Source organism: Sabethes cyaneus, chromosome 2 (assembly GCF_943734655.1).
Source record: "Sabethes cyaneus chromosome 2, idSabCyanKW18_F2, whole genome shotgun sequence".
NCBI classification, from domain to species: domain Eukaryota; kingdom Metazoa; phylum Arthropoda; class Insecta; order Diptera; family Culicidae; genus Sabethes; species Sabethes cyaneus.
Genome location: NC_071354.1, coordinates 160313095 through 160325528, shown reverse-complemented (window position 1 = coordinate 160325528; position 12434 = coordinate 160313095). Strand labels below are relative to the sequence as shown.

Below are 12434 nucleotides of genomic sequence, written 5' to 3'. Positions count from 1 at the left end.
AATCGAATCAGTTGATTTCGTCATAAAACAAAAAAAAAACAAAACGCGGAAAACAAGGCGCAGGAACATACAATATTCCGCAGCAGGGAGTCTCCCATTTAGTGAGTGTGTGCATTTGAACCCCAGGAAGTGTGTGAAAACATCGAAAAATATCGGATGAGAGAGGCGCGTAAATAGCCGAAGAAAACACAAAAGGATAAAACAAGATCAGGGATATCAGAACTCAGCGGTGACCTGGATGGATTAGTGAAAAAAAGGAACGAACCCGAGAAGCACGTATAGAAACAGGGATCTGTTTGTTTGTGACGAAAGTTTTAGTGTAGTGCTTTGGGCGAAAAAAAAAAGAAATTCGATCGATCATCCAGCGTATATTTTCCCGATGGTGCCAGTGTGACAACCTAGCTAACTAAAGAAAAACGCCCGGAAGTGCTTGCTGCCGAGCGCACTTGGTGCAGTTTGTGAAAGTGTCCGGTAACAACGAAACCATTAAAAACCCCGAACAAGTGAAGTGATTAGTGCCGAAGTAAGAGTGCAAAAGTGTGTTTCCGCGGGTGCAATTTCGGTACTAGGTACTGGGTGCTGTAACCTGGCCGGTGCTGATTGATCGCCAGCAGCTTCCACCAACGGCATTACGATTCATTTCGAAAAAGTGGCCTCGATCGGTCCCAACACGCTCAACTTTACGGATCTGGGGAGCCCTTACGAGGGCCCCCCTAGTACGCCACAGTCCGGTATGGACGCACCGGACGCCCCCCACACGCCAAAGTACCTCGATGGTGGAGCGACGCCGGCGGGTCCCGGCAAGTCCGCCTTCGTCGAGCTGCAGCAGCATGGGTTAGTGAAACTTTTTTTTATCTTACTCAACTTACTGGGGTTCGATCAAATATCCGGGAAATTGATCTTGTTTTCAGTCAATTGACTAACTGCTGTCATGAGATGTTCAAAGATCATCGCACAGTCATGAATGTTTGCCGTCAAATGACATTTAAGTGGATGCAGCTATGATAAATCTGCATAAACCCATGTTTGTTTGGCGAAAAAACCTAATTAAAGTCGTAATGTTTTAAGAGTACAACGTTTTTATGTAGAAAATTGTTTCTAATAAAACATTCGCTTATTTGCTGTGCAATAAAAAAGGAATGAATTTTGTTTTTTTTTCAACTAGTACAGTAAAATTATTGTTTGTTTAACATTTCGTAACAGATTGCGGTGTAATAGCTACAATAGAACGAATTTTCATTAACCCTCTCTGTCCCAGGGGTGTTTTGGTGGTTTACAGTTTTTGATCATGTAAAAAAGCTATTAATTAACAATTCGTCAAACGCAACTATACACCTTGTAAAACAATGTTTTTACTACGTTACAAAATCAAAATATCCATATTTTAGTGCCTCAAAAATTTTATCGGTCGATTTTAGTATCGGAAGTCATGGAGCACCTGTGCTACCATGGGACAGAGAGGGTTAACCGTATGAAATTAATTTTAATTCAATCGTCATTTTGGAAAGAATGTCGACATTTGGCTATTCAGAAAATAAATCAGAAGATCGGGTGACCAAGATAGAATAAATTATGCTCTTCGAAAGATGAAAAATGCTGTAGTGTTTGACAAGTGTTTTCTGTAGTTCACTTAGAATGTGTTACCCGGTGATTGAAAATCGACAATCAACAGACCGACGGCACGCTACCGGCACGTTCTTAGAGCTTTTATCAGGAAACCCATCAATTTAGAATTGAGTACTTTAACAGTGTGACTCAGTAGCTTAGAAAATGGGGGACACAGCATTAAAATCATATCCTCTTGTTGTGCTCATGATAATATAACGATTGTGATGGGGAATTTTATTGAGGTGCATCGTGATGGCATCCTAAACTGAAATCTCCATAACGAATCAGCTTAGCAATGCTTTAAGTATTCAAAAGTTCACGTTTACAGCATTTCAGCATTTGAGAGTTGATGCAGATAAAAGAAAACTGTTGTAACTTTATTTTTTGTTTTTACAACTGTGGGCTAGCCGCACGGAGTCGTTAATGTTTGGGAGGTAATTTAAAACAGAAGATTTGCCTTCAGGGACATAGACATAAACATTTCGCGAACAGGATATAAAAAAGTCCTTCGCTGTTGGTAGGTTACGCTCAGCTACGTGCGTTGGTTAGTTTTTGAATTTAAGCACAGAATTGGATCGAACGATCGCTATCAGGAGAGACTGCAAAAACATGTAATTATTTTAATATTATTTATTTAGTCCAGCTGGTTGCAGCGTTTTATGTTTTCCAGTGAAAACAGTGTGTAGGTTATTTTGGGACAATCATACCCGCAGTGCTCTTTAATGCGTTTCAATCTGCCCAACAGGTCTTGTCACTTGGAGCTGATCGATAGATTTGGTAACTTTTGTTTTATTGAAAGGAACTTAAGTGACTGAAAGTTTTCTTTTTGATTACGAGCATTAAAAGATGATTATTTTTGAATGATACCGTGTTTTCAATGTTTTGATTAACGAGGATATTGTAAGTGGATGTTATAATCGAAAAATAGGTTCTATGCATACTTGTATCAAATCGACGAGCATTATAACATCATAAAATGAAATTTATTTCATTTCCATCCAATAATTCCATTTTCTTCTTGGCACTTAGCACTATTAATTTTATATAAGCGCTACTTTTGTTTAAAATATTTTTTTTTCTATGTCATTTCGGTAGCTTTGGGTCAGGTTGGCCATTTATTTCCGCTGCAAACAATTTTTAGAAAATAGAGAACGATCTTTCATGAAACTATTATTTTTTAAGCTAATACATAGCTAAGTAAATAAAACGCTTGTAGTGATAAGTGATTCTCATGTTTAAAAAATCTGACGGATATGTCACCATTGGAATCTCTGAGATAAACATACAAATTTAGTTTGTAATGAAACTGCTATAAAAAATAATAAAAGAATCCGAAAAAGAGGATTATCTGAATTATTTCTTCCAAAATGCTGTTTAGTCGAAACCTAATATTTCTGGAGTTAAGACTGGAGTAACTTAAGACTTTTTAATCTAAAATTAGAAATATTTCCAAATTTGGTTCAAATCTAAGAATATCGATTACACTAGATCAACTTTTAATGGAGTTTTAGCGTAACTAGTTGAACTACCCAACTAGTTTTATTAAAATTTATTTATAAAAAATAAAATATATATTTGAAACATCATTTTATTCATGTCAAACTATTATCGAAGTCAGCGCTTTCCAAGCTTATCTAGTACGCGGATATGTGGATTTATTGTGATTAGTTACTCTTCATTAATACAACACAACAAATCTAAGGTTTTAACTATATTCACAATCAATGTTGCTAATTTTCATCGCGATGATTGCTCATCACCAGCTCATTAGCGATTTTAATTTTGATAATTCAATTGGTAACACTGTCTTATCCTATTCGCTCGTGAAGAATCGCCGACGCAAAAGCTGGTGAGAAAAATATGAATTGATTACGCTCGCAAATCCTCACTTGGTATCTTTGTCTCACATTGACTGTTCATCGCCATCGTCAACAAATCGAGAATGTATTTTGCGATCAAACATGAACAAGTCTATTTTTTGCAAAAATACAAAAAAATACATTGCTCGATCACAGATAAAACATTATTCGTGTTACATTTGATAATTATGAAGTCGTCAATACATACTTGCAACGCCAGACACTACCAGTAACTGTAAGCGACCAATGGATAAACAAAATGATTTCAAGACCTAGTTTCAATGGAATGCAAACCTAGTGCAATACCATATGTGCATATCTATGAATAATATGTTAAAATAATTTTCCTTAAAATTGTGAATTCATTAAAACCAGGGCTGTCCTAAACTCAGTGCACCTATTTTGCTTTTTTTACTGTAACACCTCAACCAAGCATAATTCGAAAACGTTATGTATGGGGCATTTATTGAGTCAATTATTATCCACAAGGGCGCTGAACTAAGTATTGCTCATACTTACACTTATTCAGTCGAGAGCTGGGGTGGCTTTTGGCGTATCAAGAATTCCTCTCCATTGTACTCGGTTCTGAGCTACTCGTCGCCAATTCGTTGCGCGTCTCGTCACACGCATGTTTCACAACCGGGGACATTACCCTACTGAAGCAATGTGGAAGGATTCATGTCTCTTTACGATCACTTCACAAAACGGCCATTAATTGCAGCCCTGCAATAAAACTGAAACTATTGAATTGTTTAATCCTTCAACAATTTGTAGCGTTCAATTTTTTTTTCTATCTAAAGCATCCGTGCGTATTTTATCAAAACTAAAAGTGGTTTTAAATATGTTTTGGCCTCAGTTTGGCCATCATTATTGGCCTCAGTCAATTCTCAAGCGTGGCTCACCTACATAAACTAATTGGTTAACTGAAGTTTTTGGAGCGTCTTAGTATTTAATTTCCATTAATTGGATGCTCATTTGAAAACTATGCACGAATGAGAGCTTGTCTGTTTTTGCACAACTTATAATACTAGATCAACTTACTATGCATAATTATATTCGTTAGAATATCCTTTATTCAGTGATGTTTTATTTTGTTTTATTCGTCAAGCATTTGTAGACTACATACAATAATATTATTACAATGTTTACTTATATACTATACATTATTCCTATGGCTAAGTCGTAGTTTAATTTGGGTTCTGGACATAGTGATGTCAATTCTTTCGCAATTTTGATTATAAAGGCGCATCATGTTATTGACTGGTCCATTTTTCGCATAATTGGTCTTATATGATTTTTCCATAAATATTTTTCTAGTTATATGTATAATATCTTACTGAAAGAGCCAATAAAGGATCCACTTGATTCACTTTCCCTTTTCTACAAAAGTTGCGGTTAGTTTTAGTTTGATTTTATCGATCTTATAACATTTATCTTCGCTTTGTATGGTTGTTAGGTACGTGTGAGCAGCTATGTATTTACTAAAAGAAAATTGAAATGCATCTTATTTTAAAAATAGTAAGGAAATTTAAGTGTTCCGAATTTGGATTACATTTTTTGGAGCGATTTAAACTTCGGACAGCCTTGCATATTATCAACTTTTCCAGATTCTTCTCTTACATTAATGCATTATCTTGCTAAGAATGCTGTTCAAATTGAATTTGATTTAAATGATTGAAATGCGTTTCATATTTGAAAATATTATCAAATAACCGTGAGCCTGAGAAGGAGTGTACGAATATGAACCGTGGAAGAAAAATTATTTTAGAATTTTTGAATATAATACTTGATTTTGTTATCAATGAGCGTGTAGGGCCCTATGTCTCTACATAAATTGGCGTTGGTAAGAGTAAATGCTTATCAACTTAGGGACTATATGCTTCAAGAAGTGCTTCAATGGTTTCACTTTTCCTGGTTTTTGCTGTCAGGTATTGTGGGCCAATTAGCGATGTGTGTGATGTGTGATGATTATCTACATCTTCATAAAAATCGCCTAGAATTTGAAATTGTTTCGCAGTGGTCAATGTTTTTAATTTAATTTTGTTCTAATCATTCATGAAGCAAATTGTTATTCGCAATTTACGTTAATGGTACTGAGTTGTTCAGGTTTTGAGCAGTGCTGGAAAAAAGTGACAGCCCTGCATGAAGGCGAATATAAAACGCATTCAGTGCATACATATTTACCCCTGGTAGTATTCTTCAGTCCATGAACATGACTACTGAACTGCTGACAGTGTGTGTTTTTCTCAGTTTTCTACCCTTAAAAACAATTCATTCATGAATTACAGTGCTGTCAGTCTAGTTTCTTGCTTTGGACTGATATTTTAGATCTCAAAGTTTAGTTTTTTAAACAGCCTGCTTTTTAAAATCAACCAAAACCTGGTTGAAGGAAATTAATTAAAACTTCGGAGCTATGTTAACGTTTATTGCAATTTCGTTTGCCGTTGTCAGCAGTTAAAAATGAATGAATGATTCATATTTGATTTCATTCACTATTATCGAGAATGAATGAATGTAGAGAACAACGCGAACATGAACGCAAGTGATTCGCTCGAATCGTTGTTTTCAGGTTGGTAATGCTATGTTCATCTCATCTGTATGAGCAGTATGTTGAGAATGAGCAGTATATTGCATCAATTCAGGCGTATTGCATAAATTGAATGTGACGTTTCTAAGCACTGGTTTTGAGTATTTCATTGTAAGGGATAAGCATCGCTTGCTTTCGTGCCTCGTTCGTTGCAAAAACATTAACAACAACATTTTTCCGAAGCCGTAACAATTATACAGTTTCGAATTAGAACGCATGATTTTGAGGTCCTCGATTTCGTTATCTTCAATTTGCGAGAAAATGTTAAATCAAATCAAAACATGATCCAGTGGCCAGATACTTGGCGGAAGTTAACTTTATCTGTCGTGATAAATCATCAACCTAATCTTACAAGACGGACGTAAAATTTTCCGTCCGTACAGTGGATTCGTTTACGTTTTGCTTACAGAAATAAATGTCCAAAGTATAATATTCATTGAATGGAATTCGGCCTAAATATGTCACACGCATTTTCTAAATGACAATTTATAATGTTGATCGTGGAAATTTGTTATAATGGATGGAATGTGATCGCTGGCGTACGCGTAGCTTGGTTGAATCATATTATCTACCACGATGAACCCTGATCTCTGTTCCTTCCCCTACTAATACAACTCCTATTCCGTGATACGTTTGGAGATGAAGTGGTAACAACGATCTCTAGCAACAACAAGTATCGGACTAATATTCCTTGCTTTTCCCATGGTACAGCCTCTTGGTCGTGGCCGGTATCGTTATTGGTCGATTTTTAAAGTATGGAATCAGTAGGAGTTGCACAATGAGAATGTCATGCAGTGAATTTCTATTAAAATTTGAAGTTTAATTTTAGGAACTATTTCAAGACTAATTTAATTTCAATTACAAGTTCTATTTTGAATCCTATTTCAAGTACAATGTTATGTCCCATTCTGGGCAGAAAATAGAATCTTTAAATGGAACGGAATTTTAAAAATACCCGCCGCAAACTCTTTATTCATCGAGAAAATAACACAAAATTGAAAACATTTAATGCATACCAAAACGCATTCAGACAGTCCGTGAATGCAGCAAACAAATTGGTATTGAAAACTTGCATCAAATTAATACTATTTCACCTTAATTTGTGAAAATAGTTCAGAGGGCTCAATCCCTCTGGGTATGCTTTTTTCGCTTTTGATTTTGCTCTTTTGATTACTGCTCCTCAGCCAAACAGAATTTGAAAAAGTGATGTATGGGGCATTTATAGAGCTAGTAGTTATCTATAATATTGCTGAAGAAAGTGAAGCGTTATCTTTAGTATTTACGGCGCTGTACGGTAGCAACGCCGTTGGTAGCAAAAAGAGCGCTCAAAAAGAGGGTAGCAGTCTTATAGCGCCATAAATACAAAATGCACAGTAATGCTTCCTTCAGCAATATTGTAGATTATAACAAATTCTATACATACCCCATACATCACTTTTTCAAATTTTGCTTGGCTGAGAAGCAGTAATCAAAAGAGCAAAATCGAAGCGAAAAGTGTATGCCAAGCCTGCCTCTGCCTCACGCTTCTCACGCCGCGGACTTAGGTTCAAATCCAAACAATCCCGCAGCAGTCACGAATGACCCAAGCTGTTCCAAAAATTGACCATCTGCTCTAGTATATTCGAATATTGTCATCTTGACATAAGATCTCCCAATAGGCTTAAGTATTTTTAACTATTTTAATTACCTATAATCGCAATATTTTATTGGCATAAAGTTTTTTTCTATTGATAAAGGGCGTCCAAGGTAAAATTGCAACACACAAAATTAATTCGCAAAATTCGAATTTTTATCCGATTGTCATCAAACTTTCAGGGCATCAAATGAAACAATTAAACTTAGTTTTAGCGTTATTACTTTATTAAATTTCGCCTCCGTATCCAAATGCTCGTATTTTGGCCTCAACCCCATCCATGAGATTTTGCTCAACCTCAAAATCAACATGGTTTGCATATTTACCCATACTTTCTTCAACTGTTTTAACTTATTTAGGATGTTTCAGAAGATTCTGCTTCATAAAAACCTAGTATTTCTCGATTGGCCGCAGAACCGGGGTATTTGAGGAGTTATGATCTTTCGGCACGAAATCGACATTATTTGCCTTATGCCACTCCAGCAAGGCCTTTGCACACTGGCATGAAGTCAAATCCTTCCAGAAGATCGTAGGACAGTTGTGAGACTTCAGAAGTGGAAGAAATCGCTTTTGGAGATACTCTTTCAAACACACCTGTCCATGTTTATGGTACTTGGGGTCGCGAAAGGTGTACTCGGCTCTCCACATGGACAAATTGCTTGTTAAATCAAGAATTTCTTAGCAAAGTTCGACTGTTTTCGGAGGTTCTCTGGAACATCAAACTTATCCTTTGCAGTTGGTAGAATTTCGGATTCCCAACTTTTTACCAATGGCACGTTGTGACAGATTCTGATATTCGAAGTAATTGTGCATATTTTTTTCCCAAACGAGCTGTTATTTCGACGGCATTTTTCACATCTTTGCGCACCTGATAAAAAGACTTACACAGTACAAATAATGCACTTTGAACTTTCTCCATGCAAATTTTCAAGTGATTTTACCCAACGGGTCAAAAGTTAGAATAATTTGAGTGTGTTTCAATTTTACCGCGGACACCCTTTATTCGGGAGAATTAGGTGAACAGTTAGCGAATCCTGTAATAAAAATGTTGATATGTCGTTTGTACACGCTTATTTTTAAAAGAAAATAGGTTATATGGCTATATACAAGAACAGAATTAAACCTTTGGAAAGAAAATGTGCGTTATTATCGTTTTCTGTCCAATTAACTGCATATTTTCGGTTGTAAAACTAATTCCCTATCTAAATGGAGCAGTGAAATACCACTTGGAATTTATAATTGCAGCTGTTTCTGAAGGACAGAAAAAAGTATAGTTCAACTACTTTAGTTTTATCATTTTTTTCCCAACAGCGGTTAAAAGAAATTAGCGAGGATGGTTAAAGTAACTGATATTTTAACACATTTTTCCTCACATTACAGAGTTTATGACATCCGGTGTAATGAATGTAACTGTATGTTGGAGCGTAAATTGTCATATTTTAATAACTCGTGTTTTGATCCTGTGATAAAGGTGGTGTAAGTGGGCAAAACCTAGGAGCCCGATCCCGTTTTCGGAATTTAATCTTTTATTTTCATTCGACAGACTTCGTAACACCGCAGGACAATTACGGAGCTAGTGCGTCGCACTTATTTACCCCTAATGGTTGTTTCCTGTCGAGATACAATTCTAAGTGACCATTTGGTTTTTAGGTTAGTATGGTACTTCGAGGCTAAACGGGAGACACATGATTTAATGCTACTGAATGAAAAAATTAGATTTATGATCAAACCCTTGGTAATTTTCTCAGAAGCTCGATGGTATCTTGTACAGAAAAACCGAAGAGCCGTTTTAGAAAAAAACTAATTTAAAAACGCGCGTTTGTTCGAAAATATACATTTCATAGCTTTAAGGATTTCCTTAGCTTAAAAATACTCAAAACCCATTATTGCATTATTGGCATGATGATCGCGTTTCCACAAATCTATGAATTTTTTTTAAATGAGAATATAATTGACTTCAAGATTTCTCCTTACTTATAATGATTGAAAACCTGTATCGGGTGTTTTTTGTAGAAACAAGATGAAATTGAAATTAAGCAAAGAACAATTGGAAAGTTAGATGCCATGAATTTGGAATTATTTAAATTATAATTCTTTGTCATTTTTGTTTGAATATGATTTTCGGAAATAAGCTAACATGACTAGTCCGGAGCGGAGGAAGTCCAATTTTCGATCATTTGTCGCAGCAATGCAAAGTAAAGCCTTGAGTATAAATGTCTTTTAGATTTCACCTTTCTTTATCGACAGACTGCCAGTTATTAGAGTACTGGACAATTAAGAGCCTAGTGAACGACCCTCTGGCTCTAGCAGTATCGGCCAGCCGAGATTCGTACATGCGTACTGGCTTGTTAGACCAGCATCGTACCTTAAAGCACTGCAATGGAGGGTGTTTATCAGAGATAATGCGACGAACGTTGTTTTCCAAGGAGTCAATCGTTTACAATATATCGGCGCTTCATAAAAAGAGTCGTATGGTATTTAACTGCATGATCTTAAATGCCAACTGATGGGTTCGCTTGCCGAACGCTTAAATTTATTTGCGGCACACGCAGTGTGGCATGTTGCACCAACTTGTTAAAACCACAGCACCTCCACATTAAGGGCACAATATAGGTCATATGCAATTTACATTCGTCCAGCACCCAAATTAGACTGCTTTAATCGGAATTGCCAAGCAGATTTTTTATCTTCCACAATCCAGACGTTGAGAAATCGTGCACATTTGATATGTTTTCAAAAAGATTGTTTTCGTCAAATCATACCAACAAATTCATAGGGTGCGCGCCCAGCGCGTATGTAGAATTGAATAAAGTTGATAAATATTCACATTAAAAACAATCAACAAATTTTATAATATGTTTTGTTGATGTTTCTCGGTGAAATAAAACTCTTATTTTCTCGATCTGCGTAACGTTTCTGGCTACTATGCTTCGCCTATCGTGGATTCACGGTAATCCAAATTGGATTACTCGATCTGGTTGCGATGCGCGTGGAAGGTTAGGGGGCAGTCCTGTATGGCCGGACAGGTCTCTTTGCCCGGACACTGGCGATTTCCCAAAAATAAAAAATGATAAAAATATTTGTAAAGAACGGAACAATAGAACTTTAACCGTACTATTGTCCTATTCTTTCCAATTAATTTTATCATTCTTTGCTTTTGAGAAATCGCTAGCTGCCGCAAGTGTTAAACAAAATCAATGTTCTTATGTTTCCATCCCAACACTTGACTGAGAAAACATTTATTAACGTTTTACTCCGAAGATGGTGACATAGATCTTCGAAACGTCAGCCGAAAATGTAAAATAAAGTTTTCGTAAGAAAGCTGAGACCGAAAAGGCAATAATAATGTAAATGTAAGTTCTACAGTTAGATGCCCATAATAACAGGCATCACTACTGAAAGTAGTGACCGACATAAAATAACCTTAATATATGAACTGGTATTACTAGACTTGAATTTAGCCTTCGATACTATGTACTGCTAAATGATACGTAGGCCTGCTAAATGAAAAAGTTACTTTAAAGAATATAGAGGAAGAGGAAACTTTTCCGTTCAATTCTAGTGTCTATTTATTTATTTATTTATTAACTTTTTTATTGGGACTTTCAACCTTCTACTATCTATTTTTAGTTCTAACAGATACGGATATCGCTTGCAACGTGCAGGCTTCATTCAGTGTCTTTTCCAAAATCTTCACAGAACGGAAAAATTTCTTCTTTCTCTATTTTAAGATTCTGGTAAAACGCTCAACAACCGAACTTTAGTGCTCCAAGGTAACTTTCATTCAACTTCCAGCTGACACGATTTAGTAGGCCTCAGTAGTAGGCATTGTCGAGTTATGGTGCGACATAGCATAACAAGGACGCGTTCTCTATTTAGACATTCACAAGGGCAACGTCAAGTCCGCTTTTTTGACGTCTCTCGGTGATTTGTTTAGCTGGACTTTAGGAGGATTTATTGCTGTCAAATTTTACATCCGTACGCTAACGCAGACCAAACTATATTGAAGTTGCAAGTGGGATTAAAATTTTTGCAACACATAAACTCTTTAGTAGCATTATTCCGGAGGTTTCATTAGAAATAAAGACTATCGAGTCACAGGAAATAAATCCAGGAAAATTTTTCAAAACCAACACTTTAGATCCCATTTGCTTCATTTACCGAGGCAAGTGAGACATCTTTATTCAAATCTGATTAAAAAACTAAAATAACAGAAAATTACGTATGCTTAACATACAGAATTGTTAAAGCACTAAAAAACCAACCAAAGACAATATTTCTTGTAATGATTCATGTAAAAATGCCGTAACGAAATAGGATTACTATTAGTCGGGTGACATTATAATTAACATAAAACACCTTTCGTGTGCAATGACGCAATGTAGTTAAATATGATAGCTTTCCCTAGCCTTCGCGAGAAGTAATTTATGATTAAATTTTATCTTTAATGGCTCGAAATACGATTATGATTTGTTTGTTTTAGCAGTGCTTCAAGTGAAACTATCCTATGAAATAGTTACTCCACAAGAACTATAAGGCTTTATTGTTTCACTTCCACATGCTGGTTAATTATATCAACTGTGTCTTCTCAGATTCAATTAACATCGTTTATATGTCACCAGAATATGATAGAATTTTCTGCTCTTTTATAAGCCATTTTAACAAAGGTTGAAGCGAGTTATGTGCTCCGTTCTCACTTACCCCGCATGCCCACTTGCTCCAAGGTATCTTATGCATCAATGAAATA

General features: G+C 36.0%; 1 protein-coding gene across 1 annotated transcript in view; it reads left to right on the top strand.

The window, feature by feature from the left end:
* The first annotated feature begins 733 nt into the window (after nucleotides 1-733).
* Nucleotides 734-12434, top strand: part of LOC128734236 (homeotic protein distal-less) — a 136222-nt gene continuing 124521 nt past the window's right edge. The window contains exon 1 of the mRNA XM_053828308.1: nucleotides 734-834. Within this exon, the coding sequence (XP_053684283.1) occupies nucleotides 734-834 (101 nt within the window). The remainder of the gene's footprint in view (nucleotides 835-12434) is intronic.